The sequence below is a fragment of the Martes martes genome (genome assembly GCF_963455335.1).
Source record: "Martes martes genome assembly, chromosome: 13".
Lineage (NCBI taxonomy): Eukaryota > Metazoa > Chordata > Mammalia > Carnivora > Mustelidae > Martes > Martes martes.
In genome coordinates, this window is record NC_137901.1 from 27,629,856 (window position 1) to 27,652,510 (window position 22,655).

The 22,655-nt window shown below is 43.8% G+C and overlaps 1 protein-coding gene across 2 annotated transcripts in view; it reads left to right on the forward strand.

Moving 5' to 3' along the window:
- The window catches only part of EPG5 (ectopic P-granules 5 autophagy tethering factor), a 104,980-nt gene that overhangs the window by 75,916 nt on the left and 6,409 nt on the right, over positions 1–22,655 (forward strand). Inside the window, exons 33-43 of one of the 2 annotated variants that reach the window (XM_080821012.1) lie at positions 385–586; positions 1,365–1,437; positions 2,849–2,952; positions 7,327–7,502; positions 9,895–10,080; positions 10,568–10,777; positions 11,500–11,644; positions 17,718–17,960; positions 19,814–20,030; positions 20,190–20,405; positions 22,002–22,116. In XM_080821012.1, the coding sequence (XP_080677138.1) occupies positions 385–586; positions 1,365–1,437; positions 2,849–2,952; positions 7,327–7,502; positions 9,895–10,080; positions 10,568–10,777; positions 11,500–11,644; positions 17,718–17,960; positions 19,814–20,030; positions 20,190–20,405; positions 22,002–22,116 (1,887 nt within the window). The remainder of the gene's footprint in view (positions 1–384; positions 587–1,364; positions 1,438–2,848; positions 2,953–7,326; positions 7,503–9,894; positions 10,081–10,567; positions 10,778–11,499; positions 11,645–17,717; positions 17,961–19,813; positions 20,031–20,189; positions 20,406–22,001; positions 22,117–22,655) is intronic. The other variant, XM_080821013.1, reaches the window with a different exon arrangement.

Sequence of the window (22,655 nt, forward strand, 5' to 3'; positions counted from 1 at the left end):
CCCTTGCCTTTTTCTCATGCCTCAGAGTCTGTCTTGCTCATCCGTTCAAGAGCAGCCCAGATCCTCCCTCTGGGTGTACCTGTCCTTCCCAGCTTACCCACCTGATACTTAGCCCCATGCCCCTGGCTCCTTCGGTCACGTTTTCATGCAGCGTCCCACAGAGCCCTCGGTTTCATCCCCATTGTGTGGTGTGGGTCCGCATGACAGTGTACTGGGAAGAATGGTTCCTTTGCTCTAGAAAGAGTTTGAAATCTGCTGATTTACTTTTCCTATGCAAACACCTTTGCAGCTCTGTTACAAAGTCTGAGCCCTCCATCAACAGTCTAGTACTCTGCTGAAAGTAGACCTTCGGTAAGGACTCTTTGACCTGTCATTCTCTTCCAGGTAACAGAGACTATACAGTGGCTCTCAAATTTTTTTTATAAGCTTCGGTTATCCACATTGGACTTTAAAAGCTTTGGTTTGTTCTCAAAATGGAGTCCTTACATGGCTGATATGAAGACACTGTTGGGCTATCTTGTAAAACGGCTTCTTGACTGCGAAATGGCCTGCCTGGCTCAGGACCCATCTGCCAGCAGCAAAACAGGTAATATGTCTTTATGCCCCACGGAGCGAGGTACTCTGACCTTCCATTATAAGAGACTTGATTAGACACATAAAGAGATTTAAATCTTAGCAATAAAACTAGATATTTGAGTGTCATGAAGAAGAAATAGAAAATATATAGCATAGGTGTTAACCCATCTAAGTGTCATACCTGTGTTCACTTGCACACTGTGTGCTTGATTCAGCTTGTCTCTGCCCCTCCTTCATAGGGCATGGCACACGGAGATAGGTTTCAGTTTCCGGCTCTTTCTTCCTATTGTTGTTCTCATTTGGAAAAGGGTTCTGCATATTTAAACATTTATCTTTTAAAAAAACATATGGTATAAAATTATCCATGACACTGTGTTATAATAAAAATTCTTCAAGGGGCACCTGGGTGGCTCAGTCAGTTAGGCATCTGCCTTTGGCTCAGGTCATGATTCCAGGGTCCTGGATTGAGTTCCGCAGCGGGCACCCTGCTCAGCGGGGAGCCTGCTTCTCCCTCTCCTGCTTCTCCTGTTTTTGTTCCCTCTCTAGCTGTCTCTCTCTCTCTCTCTGTCAGGTAAATAAATAAATAAATAATCTTAAAAAAAATCTTCAAGAAATTCCATTGTAGCAAATGACAACACAAGCTTACTTAGTTATATGAAATGTGTTGTTTGTTTATCAATATAGGTTTGTGAGTCTACAGATAATAAACAGATTTTTTTAGCATTATTAGTGATATTGATAAAGGTTGAGCTTGTTTCTTGTCTCTAAAAATTTTGCTTTCTTTTTAGTGCTGCAATCCCTACATTCAGTTATCATCCAGCTTTTTAAGCCGTGGATCTTGGTTTTAGAGGACAGTGAAAGGTAAATCATTTTTTCATATTCCTTTGAAATTTACAGAGTTAAAGTTCTGATGGTATTTTGGCAAAAGGGATGCATTCATGGATTTCATTTTTTATGGAGGGCCATATTAAATTTAGAAAATGCTTCCTTAGGAAACTTAAGACATTTTCTGCTTGTGGAATTGTTAGTCTGGTTGATCAGATCTATTACCTTGGAAGCAAAATAGATACTCATTTCCAGTTTTCTACAAAAAGATGTTGAATAAATTTTGGTACTTAATTTCAGAAAACCAGATGTTACTCTCCTGAATTAGATTTTGATAATATACTACTGTAAAATATGAGACTAACTTGATTTTACCCAGTACCTCAGTTATTTATTTTTGGGGACTAAATTGGCTTTTGAATTACTGGGAGGAATGAACCCCTTTCACATGAGCTCTGCGATTAAATGAAAACATGATGTTACGAGCATTTAAAACAGAGGTGTAGAACTGTTTGCATGCAGGGAGTTACCTTCTGTGTCTTTTTTCCCCTAAAAGCATGCAAACAAAGCTAGGTGGACTTGTCAGGATTTTGTTAAAATTACAACAGTGCTAGATATCACAGTATTTAAGGTGTTCTCACAAATATTAATCTGTTGCTGAGACTCAGAAAACATGAGTGGCTTGTTCTAGTTCCACCAGTAGTGAGGGCCAGAACCGGGAACAGAGCTCAGGGCATCTGATGTCTCTGTCAAGATTTTTGTATTAACTCATGCTGCTCCAAAAGCTCATTGAGGAAAATAGAAAAGTTTCTGGATCTTTGCTTTTGCTAGAGGACTGTCCTTAATCTACAAGCTTCAGGATTCCACACTGACTCTGAGACTGCTGGCAGTAAGGCAGAATGTGCTGTTTATTTTCAAGAAGAATTAATAGGATTTCTTTTGGTATTGAGCTTTCTGGACCCAATTCAGAAACTAAAATGATCATATTAGGAGTTTTTTTCTTTGGTTATCCCCTGTCCATTTGTGGCCATCTTTCTGTTACGTAGATTTTTTTTTTTCTTTTTTCCATGTTTCAGGTAGACAGAATTGTTGAAGCCATGGCACATGTCTGAGGCATTTGAAATGTAACCGAGATACACAAGGGTATAAATTGGATATAGAAGGGTGTTAATCTATGTAGACAGCACCCTTCTGGAACTTAATTGCTTTGGAATAAAGGTTTAGAAGGAAAGTAAATAAAATTGTGTGGTTGATATTATGAGCTACAGTATTATGATATTACAATAAGTGATATTATGAGCTACAGCAATTCAAGTGGTCTGTGTGTGTCTTGGGCCTCCATAATATACAGTGTTATGTAGGCCTGAGGTAGTTCCTAGACCCTGGGATCTAGAGTGATTTAATCATGGTGCTTTCCTTTCTAAGCTTGTGCTTCCTTTATTTAAAGCAGCCAACGACATTACCCCTGGCTGGAGAGTGACGCCGTGGTGGCCTTGAGCGTCGTGCGCTTGTTCACTGACTGTATCAACTCCTTGCACGAGAGTTTTAAAGGTAGGAAGGTGTTATGTTGTGTCTCTGGTTAGTTATCACTTTTCCCTTAAATCACTTGTTTCTCTTTTGCCTTTGCTTTTCCTACTTTGTTTAATTTTATTTTAGTTGGGAGGCAGTCATCTTTGACCAGAGAAGGTCAATGTGACGTTTGTAACCTCTTATTGTTTGTAAGGTAGCTCTGAGCTGCATCAGCCTTGGACCACAATCAGCCGTTCTCTTCACATACCCTCTGTCCCTCATGCTGAACCTCATTCTGCCTTCTGTAACTCTAACTTCTTTTTCATTTTTTCTTTCTGTGCTTCATTTTGGGTGAATTCTTGAGGACTCTTCTGCAGTTTACTCAATCCCTCCAGTGGTGTCTAACCTGCTTTAAAAACAAATCCATGGGACACCTGGGTGGCTCAGTGGGTTAAAGCCTCTGCCTTCGGCTCAGGTCATGATCCCAGGGTCCTGGGATCGAGCCGCGCATCGGGCTTTCTGCTCAGCAGGAAGCCTGCTTTCCGTCCTCTCTCTCTCTGCCTGCCTCTCTGCCTACTTGTGATCTCTCTCTCTCTCTCTGTCAAATGGATAAATAACATCTTTAAAAAAAAATCCAAAAACAAAAACAACTGAATTTTTTATTTTGATCTCTAGAAGTCATGTTTGTTTGTTTTTCAAACCTATCCTGCTCCTTTTTAAATTTAATTTTACTTATTTATTTGACAGGCAGAGATCACAAGTTGCAGAGAGGCAGGCAGAGAGAGAGAGAGAAGGAAGCAGGCTCCCTGCTGAGCAGAGAGCCCGATGCGGGGCTCGATCCCAGGACCCTGGGATCATGACCTGAGCCGAAGGCAGAGGCTTTAACCCACTGAGCCACCCAGGCGCCCCTCCTGCTCCTTTTTGATAGCATCTTATTTCTTTTGTTTACAATTCTAATTTTTATTTCTTTGAAATGTTTAAACATGCTTTCCTTTATGATCTGTGTGCAGTAATAATAGTCTCAAGCTCCTGTTGGGAATGGCTTATGCTACAGTTAGGTGTTCCTTCAGACTCATACTGAGAGGCTTGTTTCCTCGTGGATTTTAAAGTTTTGTGTTGTGAGCCCACATTTAGAGAGATTCTCTTTGTGGACATTCTGTCGAGACTGGGCTGAGGGTGTGTCCTGCAGAGGGGATCTGCCTTTGTGGCCCTTCCCTTGTGGTTTCTCACGGTCGTGTTGTAAACAGACCCCAGACTCACTTGCAGTCGGCCTCAGTGTTGACAGTCATCTTGTCCCCCTCCTCAACTCTGAGTTAAGGGGTGAAGGCAGAGAAGGTCCCTTTCTTTCCCTGATCTGCTCTTTCAGGGAGGGGATTGTCCCTGGGAGACTCCTCATGCTGTTAGAACCCCACAGAAGCACGGTCCACGGGAAGCTGAGGCTTCGATGTCTGATCAGTACCCGGGTTTCTTGGTCTCTCTTTGCTTCTGGTCCCTGGCTCTGTTTTCTTCCACTGAGCGTACCCAGCTATGTGTTCTCAGAGGTGTTTTATTTTACCTAGAGTATCTACATGTTTTATATTGGGAGCTTTATAAAGACATTTGTTCTACTCCCCCCTCCAAGATTCTTGCAACTGCCCCGTTTTTTCTGTCTCCAGTTTCTGTTCCTGACTGTTGGCTAGATTAATTGTGAAATAGTATTTATATCCTATGTATTCCTATTCCCAGACTTTTAAGTGTCGTGTTTCAGGCCAGCATTCCGATATGTCTGGCCCAGTGTACTTCAGCATTCAGTGATGGTTTCTTCATAGAAACCTTCCACTCCAGCCATCCTGCTTGCCGCGCTGTTCCGCAAATGTCCTCGGCCCTCCCCTCGCTGCCCTTGCTCATCCTGATTCCACTACCACATGAAGCCTCAGGTCCTTTATGTTCTTCTGCACGTGTGTTTATGCGCATGCGTTTCTCTTCTGCCTCTGAATCTTCATAACACAGCTCTGCGGTTTGAGTCCTTGTGGGGTAGACACCATGATGGAGCCACGGTGCCAGAGACCTATTTGGGATGGTGGCTGTGCAGATCAGAGGGAGAGGAGCGGGAGTGGGCGAGGAGCGCCCTCCGACCCCCATGCACGTTTGACTCCTGTGAGAGGCGAGTGGGAAGGAAGGGCAGCAGGTGCGGCTCCGTCCAAGGGGCAAACAGCAGCCTCGAGTGCCGGGCAGAGATGCCGCACCGACCGTTCCCACGCTAGGCAGAAGTGGCCAGCTCTGTGCCCAGCTGTGGGCGCCCCACAGGCGCTGCAGTGTGTTCTGAAGGACCCCTGGCCTGCTGGGCACCTCCTGACTAGTGTGCCTCTGTGGCTGCCCCATGTCTGCGTGGCACGTAGTCACCGACCTAACAACGTGGCATTCAGTCCTGAAAATCAACTAACTTGTGTGTATAGAACAGATTTAGGTTTACAGCAGAATTGAGCAGAAAGTACATGGAGTGCCCATATTAACCACCCCCCCCACCAAACACACATAAACCCCCCCCTCCTGTCAGCATCCCCCACCAGAGTGGTGTGCTTGCTACAGCCGATGGGCCTACACGGACACCTCATGTCACCTAAAGCTCGTAGTCTACGTTACTGTTCACTCTTGGTGTTGTACGTTCTGTGGACTTTGACAACTGTGTAATGCATATATCCGCCATTATGGTATCCTATGGGGTAGTTTCATGGCCCCAACGATCCTTTCTGTTCTGCCTACTTGCCCTTCTCTCCCCACTAATTCTAGGAGACCACTGATTTTTTTTTTCTTGTCTCTATAGTTTCAGATTTTCTAGAATGCCAAATACTTGGAATCATATATTATGTAGCTTTTTCATATTGGCTTCTTTCACTTAGTAACATGCATTTAAGTTCCTCCAAGTCTTTTCTTGGTTTGATACCTCATTGCTTTTAGCGCTGAACAATGGTCCATTGTCTAGATGTACCTCATCTAGTATTTTTTTTTTTTTTAAGATTTTATTTACTTATTTGACAGACAGAGATCACAAGTAGGCGGCGAGGCAGGCAGAGAGAGAGAGGTAGGGAAGCAGGCTCCCTGCTGAGCAGAGAACCCGATGCGGGACTCGATCCCAGGACGCTGGGATCATGACCTGAGCCGAAGGCAGCGGCTTTAACCCACTGAGCCACCCAGGCGCCCCACATCTAGTATTTTTTTGAGAGAGAGAAAGCACATGGGAGAGTGGGAGGAGGAAACAGGAGGGTTCATGGCTAACATCAGGAATTGGTAGCTGAGTTCAAGGTGAGGAAACAGAACTATGCAAAGTAGGAAGAAGTATTGTAGCCTTTTACTGAGATCTTCTAATTCAGCTCTCTCCTTTTATTCATGAGAAAATGAAGAACTGAAAAGAAAAATGAATTTATCTGATTTCATGGAACTTACATATGTCTAGGCTGGAACTAGAAACCCAGTCTTGTCCTAATTGACATCTGCTTTTTAGACACCTACCTACATATCCACATTTGGATTTAAACAAAACCATTTTTTATTCATGTTTAAATAAATGCTACCCTTACCTTGTCTTAAAAGGTTAAAAACATGTTGATGTTTCATGCTGTAGAATAAAGTAAGTAAGGATTGTGAATCAAGGGCGCAGGGATGTTGGAAATGGTAAATGAATTGGTAGCATGGGTTGATGATCCTTGGTCATTTCTCAAAAGCCACTACTAAGAACCACCATCAGGCTTCTGTTGCTGTGGGAGGCTGGCTCTCTCTTCTTTGACTACATTCATTCCCATGTGTAGAACCAGAACAGCTGAAAAGTTTTGTTTTAGATTAAATGCCCCTTACGTTGGCATTCGCTCTTGGGGGCACTGAGGTAATTGATACTTGTGGCGATAATCCTGAGTGATCCACGTCATAGGGGAGCATCACTGTAGAATAACTTAGCTGATTGACAGTGAATTGTCTAGTTGTACTGCACTATGGGTCCTATTTTAGTCATGTGCAACATTTCGTTTTGAGTGATGTTGGAATCCTTCAAGGGACCGAATGAATAAGCGCTCCATGCTGGGGAGTGAGTATTTGCTGAGGGCAACAGCCTGGAGGGACGCCTGGGGTTGTGCAAGTGTATTGGAGTTAAAAAGCCATATAGCTAGAAGTTTTAAAGAAAAGCTGATCGCCCCTGCTGTCTCCCACCTACCAGCTACTCATTCCGGTTCCCCAAGTAAGTAATTACAGTACCGGTCTTTGCTATTAAATTGTCTTCAGTGTTTGTTTGTTTGTTTTTTTTTTTTCCTGGCACATGAAAATCCTTGAAATTTGGTCATTATTGAGAACCTTGGGTTTTAGACTTTTAGTTCACATTTTTGTTTTGTGTTTGTTTTTAAAGATAACCCAAAAGGTCTTCAGCTGTGTTTTCCGTTTGCGTTATAGATAAGCTGCTGCCAGGCGATGACGGAGCCCTTCGGTTACACCTGATGCATTACTGCGAAGCGTGTACAGCGCCCAGAATGCCGGAGTTCATTCTGTACGCCTTCCACAGTGCCTACCGGCGACTCCCGTGGAGGGACCTGCACCCTGACCAGATGCTCATGGAGGCCTTCTTCAAAGTGAGCCCTCACTCCCCGTGTCTCAGCCTGACTCCCCGGGAGCAGCCCACTCGCTGTGGCTGTCAGGCATGGCCGTGGCTGTGGGCTGTGGGCGCTCAGTGGGCCGTGTCCACGTCCTGGGTGGTCCGGGGTGCTTCGGGAAGCAGCCTTCCGTGGAAATCATTTCTCTGCGGGAAGAGGTGACTGGAAGACGTTTGTAGGACCGATTATAAAGCCAGGGAAAGATTTTGACTGTTGTATGGCTGTCACCCCTGGACTGGACTTCTGTAACATTGTTGTATGAATACATAGTTTAATGACTGTCGTGCTCAGTCTTGGTGTCTGTGGGTTTGCATCTTTTTCTAGGACAGTATCATCAGCCTTCCATGTCGTTGAACGACCTATTAAAGAAAAGCGTAATTGGTACTCAAGCCATTAGCTTCTTTAAGCGGGTGCATAAGGGAATAATGCTGTAGGAGTTGAAAGTGCATCCTAACAACCGGTGATGCGTCATAGTCATGTGAAGACCCGACATGACTCGGAAAAATTGCCGACATGTGTGTGAGTCTTAGCAGTACAAGCAGTAGTTACAAAAAGCAGCCCCAGCAGCGTCACTTACATAGTGCCCGGCTTTTTTGTTGTTTTGTGGTTCCTAAATTTCCATTTTTAAAAACCCATCATCATCTCGTCTTAGCTCTTCATAGTTCAGTTGATTTATTCAGAGTCACCAGTTCTTTTACATTTCCTCTTCATTTGATGTCCCTGAGACTCGAGAGGTACTTTCATTCCTGCAGGTCCCCGGTGGCGTAGGACAGGACAGTCTGTGGAACGTGCGGTGGAGAGCGTGCTGGGCTGCGCTCTTCGGCCCCTCCTCCTCAGCCGAGCTTGGGGAAGGCCCAGCACAGTCTCAGAAAGCGAAGCTTAGCGATTTTATGGCCAGCTTTAGTATATGAGATAGGTCCTGAGTAGGCATTTATCACCGTTATGAACATTTGTTTAAAGAGCTTAGGGTAGCTTTAAGTCAGCGCCCGTCCTCAACTGTGTGACAGATGAAATGGGAGCACGGCCCCTGAGGGTTGCTGTAGACTTGGCGCGTCTAGGAATTTTTGTCTAGTGAGAGAAGATGCTGACCCGGCCGGAAACGGGAAGCCTTTCTGCTCTGTGTGTCTTGCTGGAGTAGGAAGGGATGTGTTTTGAGGGGTTTGGAGTGAGGAGAGAGAACAGGTGATAAAGGAGGATGAGGAATCAGTCTCTAAAAGGGGAGAGAAGCAGCAGGTAACGTGCTGTAATGATGGTCGTCACAGGAGGGCATGAATCATCACCAGATTGCACTGACTGTGATTTTATAAATGGAGTAGAGCTTTTTAATCTTCATTTTAAATAGAAAAATTTATAGCTAGCCATGTTTTATTTTAAACATGCTGAAGTAGGCTAATAAGCAATAACTCTGATGTTGGTTATATACTGTAAAATACATTTACTGTTCCTCACCCATCACTAATATATTTTAAATATATTTTAAATAGGATTTAATTAGACATTATGCAGTCATCAAAAATCACAAAGCCTAATGATGTGGAGACATTTTTATAACATAACATTACACTAAAAAGGCAGTATAAAAATTATATACAGTACTAGAGTGGGTCTCAAAGTATGGTCCTAGGACCAGCAACGTCCACAGCACCTGGGAGCTCCTTAGAAATCCAAATTCCTGCTCTCACCCTGGATGGAGGAAATGCAAAATTCTGGGGGTGGGGTCCCACAATCTGTGTTTCAGTGAGTCCTCCAGGTGGTTCTGATGCACGATCAGCTTTAGGAACTACTGACTAGTAGTTCTCAACCTTTGTTCTGTCCTAGCACATCTGAGGACCGTGATAGAGTCCCCTGAGCATTGGTGACATTCGCCACTCTGCTTAAAGCTATGGAAGGTCATTCCTCTCCTGTTGAGAATTAGTGGAATAAATAATGAACTCTAAACAAGCTGATAAACGTACACATTCACTGAGCATGGAAGAAAAAATATTACAAATGTTAAGTCTAAATCTTTGGGGGGAGGGATTCGTAGATGATTTTTATAATTGGGAAAAAAGTTATTTTTAAAAACTTAATTTAGGGGCACCTGGGTGGCTCAGTGGGTTAAAGCCTCTCCCTTCGGCTCAGGTCATGATCCCGGGGTCCTGGGATCGAGCCCCGCATCGGGCTCTCCGCTCAGCAGGGAGCCTGTTTCTTTCTCTCTGCCTGCCTCTCTGCCTACTTGTGATCTCTGTCTGTCAAATAAATAAATAAAATCTTTTAAAAAAATAAAAATAAATAAATAAAAATTTAATTTAGTAGGCATTGATTTATATACATTTTCAGTAACACAGACAATTTAAAGGAAAACATTGATTTTGATTCATTTCCTTTTAAGGTGGAACGAGGAAGCCCTAAGAGCTGCTTCTTATTTTTGGGGTCTGTCCTGTGTGAAGTCAACTGGGTCAGTGTGCTGTCTGATGCCTGGAGCCCCTGCCCCCGCCCAGAGACCCGGAGCATGATTGTCTGCCTCCTTTTCATGATGATTTTATTGGCAAAGGAAGATGAGCTGGTAGACCAAGCAGTAAGTTTGGAGGGCCTGTGATGAAGGCTTGGCAAGGCTTCCTGGGGCCTCAGTCCCTGCGAGGTTGTAGCTTTTCACTTGTTTCCCTAATACCTGTCACTGTGACTATCTGCTTGGCATATGGGGTGTGCCTTCAACAGGGGCCTGATTCTCTGGGATAGTTCATAGTCCAATTCTGGGTTATGAAAGGAAACACACTGAGTTAGAGAATGCATGTTAGGCTGACTTTACATCTCCTTAATTGCTAGTTCTACCACTAGATCTGAGACTTCCTTTGAAAATTGGGTTCTGAATACTTAAAAGTTAATCTGTTTTTGCCAAGACCTTGGCTATTACTTTCACGAGTATTTCTAGCTTCAATAGATACTTACTTGACATCTTAAATGTGCTTATCATAGACCATCTTAGTGATCATCGTTGACCAGAGACACATATTTCTGGGAGAGTGAGAACTCCAAAACTAAAAGAGTATGTGTTGTATTTTTAGGATTCACCTCTCCTGAACCTCCTCGGACAAACAAGCTCACTCTCGTGGCATCTCGTGGATACCGTGTCCTACCAGAGCGTGCTCGGTTATTTCAGCAGCCATTACCAGCCAGCCATCATCCTGGCAAAGGAATCTTCTGCAGAATTAATCATGAAGCTCCTGAGAGTGTCTGCAGGCCTTTCCATCCCTACTGACAGCCAGAAACATCTTGTAGGTTGAGCAAGTGCTTTAAAAGGCAGAGAGCGTTCTTCAGGACATGGTAGTGGGGGTGCTGCTGAGGGCGGTCTCAAACCCCATGACAACTCAGCTGAGATGTTAGAGGATGTGTGCCATGGTGTACTCCTCTTCTGGCCTTTCAGGTCTTGTAGTTTTAACTACCTCTCTTGGTAAACCTTCATTTACTAGCAGTACCACATGCTAACAAGAGGTCAAAAGGACTGAGGGCGGCCGCGGTTGGTTTAGAGATGGGGATGTCGTTGGCAGGAGAATGGCCGCGAAGTTATGAGCATGCATTTGAGGTCTGACAAACTCCGGCCCCCAGCTCACTGCCATTCTGATGTTGGTTTTTTCATCTGAATTGGAAAAAATACTTTGCCTCAAGGTGTTGTGAGAATTAAATCAGATAGTGAACATAGAGGTTTTTGGAAAAGTTTCTGGCAAGTAATCAGTGTGTAGTTAAATTGCTATTGATGTAGTGATAAAGGAAGAATGTTCTGGAATGTGGGAGAACGTGGGTGCTGGAGTAAGTGTTACCACAGATTTGCATATCCCTAGACATAGGGCCCTTAGACACATACGTGTCTTCATGTGGCCTCCTACTGTGTCCCTGCCTCTCCCTCCAGAAGCATTCAGAGCAATGACACGCCCCCAAGGAATACTCAGTTAACAGGGCTCCCGTGGATTCTATGAATGCTCCTTTTGTTGTTTGTCAGGATGCAGTTCCAAAGTGCCGAGCCTTCACTCATCAGATGGTTCAGTTCCTCAGCTCCCTGGAACAAAATGGAAAAATCACCTTAGCCGTCCTAGAAAAGGAGATGTCTAAGCTCTTGGATGATATTATCGTCTTTAACCCACCTGGTGAGTGGCCACGGGCAGTCATATCTTCGTTCCGTGGGTGAATCCCTGCTGTGTGAGGCCTTGTGAGATCAGGGGGTGCTGGGCAGGACACTTTCCATCTTGTTCCCACAGAAGTGCTGGGAAAGAGGACAGGCTTCCAGGGACACTGTCATCTCAGCACCGGGGGAGGCACAAAAGAACTTGAGGAGGGGTTGACACTGTCAGATGCTGGTGAGGTTAACGGGACTGAGGACTAAGCTAGACAGCTGGATTTACTAAGTAGGAGGGAACCAGAGATGGCCCGTGAGCGGCATTCCAAGATGCTTTCGCTCTTCACTGGAAGAGCCCTTCAGAGTCGCCTGTAGACATGTAAAGAAACTGTGTGGAGAACTCGTGCTCCTGGCAGTTGGTGGACTGGGTATCCTGACTGCTTCTGCTGAAAAGAACTAAGAACGCTGGACAAAATGTTTTTAAGAAACCAACAGTGACACTTGTCATGAGGTGCTGGAAAATCTTAGAAGTCAGAAGCTAAGTGGGAGGAGGAACCTGTCAAGGGAGATGGAGTGCTGAAGCTGGCTGCCCCCTGAAGACTTTCACGGAACTGTCTTAAACCAGGGTAGGGGTGGAGTTGGGGGGCACTAACGCCCAGGGCCTGCTGGAGATGGGGACCTGAAAGGAGCTCGTGTGCATCGCCCACACAATGGCATCCTCAGTGTAAGGATGAGCCGGAGATACACTTGCTCCTGGGAGAGAAGAGCAAAGACTGATCTGTTTGACCTGGGTGTTGGGTCAGATGTCTGTGTGGTGGGGAAAGAGCTACCTCTTTTGAAAAAATAGTAGGCATAAGTTGACCCTCATATGGGTCTAAGGCACAAATTCCTACTACCTAGATTGTCCAGAGAAAAATCCCTCAACCTGGGAACTGAGTGTAAATTGTTTTGGGTTGGCAATGCCGTTAGATGCCTGGTGGAGAGCACCGACAGAGCTGCGTCGGAGAAACCCATCTTCAGCTCTGGCCTCAGAGTTTCAAGGAATATGAACTCAGAGTTTAAAAAAAAAAAAGTCATAAAACACACAAGGAAACAAAGCACCACAAGCAAGTCAGTAGAGAATGACTTAAGATATTGGAATAATTAGCACAGTAAACAAAAAGTACTTTTATCTCTTTGTTGAAATAAGAAAGATTTGAAAGTGTCCATAAGGAGCAAGAAATTACAAAAATAGCTTTGAGAGAAAATCCAATATTCTAGAAATGTAAAATACAATACTTGTTATAAAAACTCAGTGGGTTAGTTTAACATCAGGTTCAATTCATCTGAAGAGAAAATTAGCAAACCAAAGAATAAATATGAAGATGGTATCCAGAATGTAGAACGGACAGAGAAAGAATATGGAGGGGAGGTTAGAGGGCCTATGGGATAGGCCAGGATGGAACGTACATGCAGTCATTTAGTCAGAATTCCCGGAGAGGACAAACAGGGGGGTGGGTGGGGGGCGGGGGGCAGTAATAGCCAGAGAGACAGCAGGGCTGAGAATTTTCCAGGGCTGATGAACACAACACTCCTTAGGTTCAGTGAATCCAGCAAATCCTAAGCAGGTCAGAGAAATTCACACTTTTACACACTTCACACTGTGGTGACGCTACACGAGCACCAGGGACAAAGGAAACAACTTTCACATCCAGGAAGGAGGGACAAATGGACAGACAGATGGACACCTACAAAGGAACAACATTTACACTGAACGCTGACTTCTCAGTAGCAATAAAGGAAGTTGAGACCGTGGAACAGCTTCAGTGTCCTGTGAGGAGATGACCTGTAACCGGGAGCTGTAAGCTAAGAGAGACCATCTGTCAGGGTGAGAGTGATCTAAAGATGCTTTCATTGAAAACTGAGAGTGTTTGTCCTCATGACATCACTGAAGGACATCCCAAAGCATGTTTTTTAGGTAGAAGTAGAGTGATCGCAAGTAAATAGGCTTGGATTGTAAACAGGAAAAGTAGGCAGAGAAAGTGGTAAAATGTTAGGGACATACAGAAAACTATAGTAATCACGCATTTAGTGGTTTAAAAAGCAAAAGCTAAGACTAAACTGTATGACCACAAGTATACATGAGTTAGGAAGGAGGTTGAGTTAAAAGCATTCCAAAGCTTTAGTATTGTTTCAGAGGTCAGTAAATTGATTAAATTTACGTCTTGCTAAAATGTGAATGTTGAAATTGCTAAGAAATTCACTGGAAGAATAGAAATAAAATGTATAATTTCCAAGTTAGTGGAGAGAGATAAAAAGGAATGGCCAAAATGCATTCAGTCCAAAGAAGAAAGAAAAGAAGCTTGGAGAAGGTGAGAAAAATACCCAAAATAAGAGTAAAATTTAAGTACATCAGTAAATGTAAGTGGACTGACGCTCCGCTTAAAAGACAAAGTTTGTTAAACCGGACTAATAATGAACTGCATCCAGCTTTAAGCTGTTTCTAAAAAGCACATACAGAGTATAGGCTCTAGAAAGCTTTCGATAAGGCAGTCATATCAGGCGATTACTAAAACAGAAAGCTGGTGTAGTAGATTAATTTTGGACGGATAGGACTGTGAGGCAGAAAGCGTTACAGAGCCAGATGATCTCTAGGGTGTTTTCTTGCTTTGAAGATAAAAAAATAAATAAATAAAAGCGTTAGTTGAGCTAAAGAGAGTCTTTGAAAATTGATAAAAGGTTTAATTCACCAGGAGGATATAATAATGATAAGTGTATTTGTACCTAATTACATGGTAGAAGCTGCAAATACCTGAAGTGAAAACTGACAAAATTAGGAAGAGAAAAGTCAAATCCACTCTCGGTAAGAGGTTTTGCCTTACATCTCACAGTAATTGAGAAAGTCGAAGGAGAATCAGTAAGGCTGTAGGAAGTCTGAAGGGCCTTGCTGGGTCTAGTGTGCACGTAGACAAGGATGTGTGTGCCCTGTATGAGCAGAATTCACGCGGTGTGAGTCCCCCACAGAATGGCTAAGGAGCCTCACCCTTGTTCAGCTTAGAGCCAGTCTCCACCAATCCCAAGGGACCAGTGTGCAACAGACCTCACGCTTTCTAACCACAGTGCAGTGAACTTAGGAATCAGTAACAAAATATAACTCTACCCTGGAAATTAAGAAGCAGACTGATGAGCAAAGAAACAATCATAATGGAAATTTAGAAGTTTTAGAACTGGAAAAAAAACCAGAATGCGTCCAAACTTGTGGTGTGTGGCTAAAGTGGAACTTAGTTTCTTGGCCTTCAGTGCATATATTAAAATTGTAAAAAGATGAAGGTTACTAAGAATCTAGCTTAAGAAGTTATAAAAAGAACAGCAAAATACAACCAAAGATTGTGGAAGGAAAGAGATAATAATCCAGAGAATATACGTAGGAAGAGAGTGAGTGTGAAGATCAATAAAAATGGCAGATAAATATGTAGGGAATGTACATGAAATGTGACTGTCTAAAACAATAATAATAGTAATGCCTGCCAGGGTTAAGACACCAGCAGGGAGAGCTGGTGGGAGTTAGAGTGTTACAGAGCCCTGGCACTGTCTCGGAGCCGGTTAACATTCAGACTTTGGAAAGTTAAGAGTGCACGTGCAGTTGGTCAGGCAACCACTCTAAGAATGTTGGAATGTGTTCAGCTTCCAGACCAAAAGAGAAAAAATAGAATAAGAAATAATGAACTAAAGATCAAAAAAGGGATGTAGAATTGGAGGAATAAATGGAAAGTATATTGTAAGGTTGTAGATTTAGACCCAGTTACATCAGGAATTACATTAAATATGAGTGACTAAAATGATCACACTGGATAAAAGAAGGAAGAAGAAGACAACCCAGTAGAACAAATGAACAAGTCCCTTGAATTGACATTTTACGAAAGAGATTATTTAAATGACTGGTTTATTCACGGAAAGGTGCTAACCATGTTAATCACCAGGGAAATGCAGATTCAAACCTTAGTGACAGGTGATGACACATCACCAGAATGAGCACAGTTAAGGTTTCGATACCAGGTTGGTGAGTACCTGGGTCAGTGGAACTCATGTACTGCTGGCCACAGAGGACCTGGTACAACCATTTTTAAAACTTGGCATCCATTATCTACTAGTTTGTGCATCCTGTGACTCAGAATTCTGCCCCTTGGAATATTCCGAAAGAAATGTACCTGTGCCCTGGGAGATGTGAATAGTTTCTGTAGCTCTGCATCTGAGCGGGTCCAAAACCAGAAACAACCCATGTGTTCAGTAGATGAATTGTTGCAGTATATTTGTATAATAGAAGACAGCAGTGAAAATCTGCCACCACATGGATGGATCTCACAAACATTTTAATGTTTACTTAAATACCGTTTGAAAATAGGCAACTGCAGTATTGAGGGAAGCATAGCAATTGAAAGCTGGGGTCACTGTCTGAGTTGACTGGAATTGGTAAGTAATTGGTTGAAATTTCTTAAACATACTTGCAGTATAGAATGGTATGTAATATGGTATTAAAAGCAGAGTCTGGAACTCGACTGCCTGGGTTTCCCACCTGCTGACTGTGTGATTGTACAAGTTGTATAACTTCTTCTGCAAAATGGGGATAATAGTCGTACTACCTGTTTCATATGGGTATTGTAAGCCTGGGATGAGACAGTGCACCCGACCTTTTAGCATCAGGCCCTCTAGCCAGTAACACCCAGTCAATGTTAAAAAAAAAAGACAAATTAGCAGGCGATACTAGAGAAATGGTTTTAGAATTGATTAAATGTGTTTAGGCTGTGAACGTCAGATAATGGCTGGCCAAGTACAGGAGAGGAGGTCGTTCTAGAAAGATCTTTCTCAGAAGAGCTACAGGAGCAGATCTGGTTTTTAAGAGAATGTTTGTTGGCTGTGTTGTTGATGCATAGGGAGAGGAGAGGGTAGAATCTATTAGGAGGCTTACTGTGTAAGTTTTTTGATCCTATGAGTCATCTTAAAAGGTACATTAAAATTACAGCTGCTTTTGAGCTGAAATTCAGAGATAAGGAGATAAGGCCTTAGAGAAGAATGCCGGTACCCATGGGAATACGTGACAAAATACACACTTAAACACATAACATTGTTGAACTTTCATCTAGAACTTTGGTTTCTGAAGTCCTTGCTTGATCATTAGTAGGTCTTATAGTAACATTACGTTAGGGTTTGTTTAACACTTGCAGGTGGGTGAGTTTGATTTGATAGGTGTGGTGAGTAAGGCCCAGACTCCCCCTGCTCTCACTGACGTGAATACAGAAGCCTTGTGGTGACAAAGCCCTACTTCTTTCCATTAAAAAATTTTACCTAGCTCAAGAAGAGTTAGAAATAGTTGGGCAAAAACTATAGCCCTTTGGATAGTTTTCTCCACAAACACCTGGTGAACAAGGTTTTTGTTTTGGGATGTGAGGAAGGAATCCACCTCCGTAACCTGCTCATTTGCGGTGTCTTGTACAGTGAACTTGCTTTTTCTTACACGCTGTGCTCTTTTCATCTCTGTTTTGTTTTTTTTTTTTGAAAGACCCATTTAAAATTTCAGTCTGTCCACTTATTTAAAAAACAAAGAAATAAGAGCTGATTAAGTTAGGAGCTCTTTTAAGAGGTTTAAAGGTGTTTCTTTTCCTTACTTTATTATTTTGTTTTTAGTAATAAGCTCTCTTCCTTGTAAATCACACCAGAGTATTGACAGCTTTGGTAGTGGTGAGTGTGGAGGTATTTTTTCTAGTTTATCACGTGACTTCTGGGATGTGTGTACTTGGTTTTCCAGATGAGCAAAGTTTGGAAGCTGAAGTCTGAGTAAGCATGTTCTGATAAATTGGTCTTTCACACCGGCTTGATACCGTCTCTTTATTAAAGTCTCGCTAGGCCACTTGCTGTAACCAAGGGTCTCTCGGTGGTTCCTGCTGTGCCCGTGCAAAGTACTCATGTGCTGCATCCCAACCGTAACAGCGAAGCACCTTGCAGAGGATCTGCTCTGGTTCTCGGGTTCAGCTAGCGGAATTGCAAAAGGTGCCTGGCGTGGAGCCAAGGCTGCTCACAGTCATGCCAGTGTTCCGGCGGCCTCTCACGGTGTCTGTGTTCCCCTGCAGACATGGACAGCCAGACCCGACACATGGCCCTCAGCAGCCTCTTCATGGAAGTCCTAATGATGATGAACAATGCGACTGTTCCAACAGCAGAGTTCCTCCGGGGCAGTGTCCGGACCTGGATTGGGCAGAAAGTGCACGGGCTGGTGGTCCTGCCCCTCCTGACAGCAGCCTGTCAGAGCCTGGCTTCCGTCCGCCACATGGCTGAGACCACGGAAGCCTGCATCACTGCCTACTTCAAAGAAGGTACGAAGCTCTCTTTTGGTGGGTCCTTTCCAGGGGAGAGTGAAGCTTTGTCAGAAGGAGGTCCCTTTCCTGACACCCCCCCCCGCCACCGGCAAGTGGGTAGTAGCGCCACACAGATTTCCTTGTTAAAGTAGCTAATACTTGAGTATGTATTTTGTTTTGTTTGCAAAGATCTGCAGTTAGCGTGAGAACCTGTGGCCCATGTCTGTCGGTACAACCATGGTTCCGTGGAGGGAACCCCTAGTTCACTTTACGGTGGTTTGGGACGTCAGACCAGCCCATTTATGGTGGGCACATTGTGTAAGCTGTAGGCCTGGCCACGCTCTTCAAATGCTATAAACTAGAATCTTTTTATTAAGACCGGCTGTGTTCTTTTTCTCTATTTTTGTCACTTGTTAAAATGAGTTTTCATGTAAGTCTTTTCTTGCTTTTTGTCCCATCTTTTTTTTTTTAATTTTAATAAACATACAATGTATTTTTATCCCCAGGGGTACAGGTCTGTGAATCGCTAGGTTTACGCATTTCATAGCACTCATCATAGCACATACTCTCCCCAATGTCCATATCCCCACCACCCTCTCCCATCCCCCCTCCCCCCAGCAACCCTCAGTCTGTTTTTTGAGATTGAGTCTTTTATGGTTTGTCTCCCTCCCAATCCCATCTTTTCATTTTTTCTTTTCCTACCTCCCCCCAACCCCCCCACATTGCATCTCCACTTCCTCATATCAAAGAGATCATATGATAGTTGTCTTTCTCCGATTGACTTATTTCGCTAAGCATAATACCCTCTAGTTCCATCCACGTCGTTGCAAATGGCAAGATTTCATTTCTTTTGATGGCTGCATAGTATTCCATTGTGTATATATACCACATCTTCTTTATCCATTCATCTGTTGATGGACATCTAGGTTCTTTCCACAGTTTGGCTATTGTGGACATTGCTGCTATAGACATTCGGGTGCACATGCCCCTTCGGAGCACCACGTTTGTATCTTTAGGATATATACCCAGTAGTGTCACATCTTTTAAACTATTACAAAGAGCTCAATCCCCACCCCACCCCTGCCTTTTAAAAATCTTTCTTATTCCCTAACCTCCCTCTAAACTCTGATTCTGGAAACAATGTGGTCTGGTTAAGAAGAATGGCTTGGATTAGCAAAACTCAACTCATACCCTGACACATGATTGTGCACACAGTGGGAGAGAAAGAAGGGTGTTAGAGCAAAGATGCCGAGGTGCCCATAACCTACCCCTGCCTTTTCTTGGCAAACCCATGACCTGTTCCCATATCCCCCCATGGAAGGTACTGTGCATGTCACTGTCTCCCCACCGTCATTCCCCTCAAAGACTTGAGAATCATTAGGATAACACTCTTGCTTCAAATTCATTCATGTTACTAAAATAAAAAAAAATTTTTTTTCAATTGATTTCTATTAAGGGATGAGTCCAACAAAGCTTTGAAAAGGGGAAATACTTCAGTAGGATAGAATAATAATTTTCCTTGGAAAAGCATAAATTTTCATAACATACTTAAAAGGTATTAGATGAAGTTAAGAATCTTAGATGACTGGACAGGCAGTGTCTACCTGCGATTTTAATGACCATAAAAAGACAAGAAAGGAGACTCTGAGAACACGGAGTTCTGATTTGGGCCCTCCGTAGTGGCTAGTGGGGGCATGGGTCCTCAGCACGGGGACTTTCCAGTGTAAGCTGCTGCCGCGCTTCCCTTCGGTGGCCTCCGGGGCCCTCCGTGGGCTTGACATGAAGCCTAAAGCGAAAAGACTCCTGACAGCAGTTAAATAATTTGATTCCTGTTTTAATCTTGCTGTCTCGTCTTGATGTTCTTTTCTTAGGTTCCCTCAATCAGAATTTAGGATGGGGCCCCATTCTGGTGTCCCTTCAAGTTCCTGAGCTCACCATAGAAGAATTTCTGCAGGAGTGCCTGTCCCTCGGCAGTTACCTGACTCTGTATGTCTACTTACTTCAGTGTTTAAACAGCGAGCAGACGCTGAGGAACGAAATGAAAGTGCTGCTCATCTTAAGCAAGTGGTTGGAACAGGTGTATCCGAGGTTCGTAGGCCTGTAGCTGTGTATCACACTCACTGTTAGCCCAGCCTTTTAAAGTACTGAATGTGCCCTATACTTAAAATTCAAGTGCGGACTTTCAGTTAAATAGAAAGACCGCGCTCCTAATTTTGTTTTCCTCCGGGCCCTCCTCCTGCCCCCCAGCTCCTCGCAGGAAGAGGCCAAGCTGTTTTTGTGGTGGCACCAAGTCCTGCAGCTCTCCCTGATGCAGACGGAGCAGTGTGATTCGGTCTTGACAGAATCGGTCGTTCGAGTTCTGCTCATGCTTCAGAGCAGGCTGAGCCTGCTGGCCGAGGAGAGGCTTGGCTCTGGGATTCTGGGGGCAATCGGGCTGGGCCGGAAGTCGCCCCTGTCTAACAGGTAAGGAGGCACCTGCCACCGCTCTCCGAAATGGGCCTCGGCATCTGGTCCTGCTCAGGGATTGTGATGCTTCAGTAGGTTTTCTTGACTTTTAAGGGCTAGGGTTCCCCCATAGATTAAGGGGGTGAAATCAGCACCTGATTACATTTTTATATTTATTAAAAACATGTTTATTTTTTTTCTCATTTTGAAACAACTTTGTTTTCACATCTAAAAAATGTTTTCTTAGGTGTATCTCTTGTTGTGTTTTGACTTTGTAACCTGACCACACTGCGATTTCTGCCTGATTTTGAGCCAGTGACGGTGTGCAAGGTTAGGTTAAAATACTCAATTAGCTTCCTCACTGCATACTTTGTCAGGTCCCCCAGGTCCCACGAGGCACTCAGTCTCCTAGAACTGTAAGTCAGGATGAGTTGAAGTTAACTGATAAGAAGGGTAAATAATGAGAAACAAGTCTAAGTTTTTGTTGCTAAGAAATTCCGGAGCATGAAAGAATTTGCCACTCGCCTCCCTTTTATCTCACTTATTTGCATAATGGTTTTCTTTCCAAGCCCTTATCAGTGTTGAAAAGAATTCTCCTAGGATTCTCATGTCAGCATTCTTATGGAATAGCCCATCCTCCTGTTGCAACTTTGGGAATCACTCAGTCCAAACTGGTTGACACCATGTCTCTTTGTTTGTGATAGAATTTAGCAGGAGTATATGATTTTGATTCACTTAAATTGTGGTAGACTACAGGTAACATAAAATTATGATGGCAACTCTTTTAAAATGTGCAATTCAGTAGCATTTAGTACATACACGGTGTTGCAGCTGTCACCACTGTCTCTTTCCAGAATGTTTCTGTCACCCCAACAGGAAATCTTACACCCTCGAAATAGTTACTCTCTAGACCCCGGTCCCCTGCATCTCTGACAGCCACTAGTTGACTTGCCGACTTTATTGACTCTACTCTGGACATTTCATATAAATGGAATCATATAGTATGTGACCTTGTGTCTGGCTTCTATGACTTAGCATGAAGTTTCAAGACTCACCTGTGTTTTATCATGTAACTGTACCCCACTCCTTTTAACGGCTGAGTAATATTCCGCTGTATGATGTCCCACATTTTGTTTATCCATTCATCAGTTGATAGGCATTTGGGTCGTTTACACTTTCTGGCTGTTGTAAATAGTGTTACTATGAAATTCATTTACAAATGTTTGTTAGAACACCTGTTTTCTGTTCTTTTGGGCATATGCCCGTGGGTGGAATTGCTGGGTCCCGTGGTCACTCTGTTACTGAGCCGCTGCCTAAACCTATTTTCCTACCCCATCTCTCACATTCACACCAGCAGCGTCTGAGAGTTCCAGTTATTTCTACATGCTTACAGCACTTTTCTTCTTGAGTCTGAATGTTGCTTACCTTGTTGGGCAGTGATAATGGAAGGAAAATTAATGTTCCTTCTTGATCTTTTTAAAGATTTGCCTGCAAAGGCTAACAACAACATTAGGTCTGAAATGTGTTTGTCTTATTTTTAAAGAGAAAATGTATTTGTTTGTGAAATATTTCCTTTAATAGTCATTTACTTCTGACTTCTCCCTGACACCTAAGGTTCCGAGTAGTTGCTCGAGGCATGGCCGCCTTCCTTTCGGTTCAGGTTCCTTCCGAGGATCAGATCCGTTTGAAGCCTGGCACGGAATTACATCTGACCCCAAAAGCTCAGCAGGTCAGTAAAAACAGCTTTTAGCTCCGGGGTAGGAGTCCTTCAGCCGGCCTGCCCAGGAGGCGGGGAGGGGGCAGTGCTGGTCTTTACACATGACAACAACACGAGGATGTGATTTTCCAGAGTAGCTCTTTGGTGTGCTTTGCGTGCTGGGAAATGGTTACTGCATGTGCCTGCCTCAGATTTTAAACCACCTTTGTAGGCACTTGCTGTGAGCACCGTCTCTGCCACCCTAGCAGAAGCAAGGCCGTGGGCAGGCAAGCGGGTCCGGGATCCGATTGGGTTCTGATGAACATGGCTGTGCTCACTGGCCACCTTGCTGGGGGCTGGGCACTGGCACAGAAGCTGGGGCCGCAGCGGAGACTAGTGAGGTTAGCTGAGCTTTCACTGGGAACCAAGGAAGCAGGTCCTGTTTTGTGAGTCTTGAGGCTGACCACGGCTAGCTGCTGTTGGAATGACCAAACAGGGACAGAACGGCAGCTATGATGGTAGTTTATTCTAAACCACTGAAGGCCCCAAGGCAGTGGTCCCATTCCTGTAAC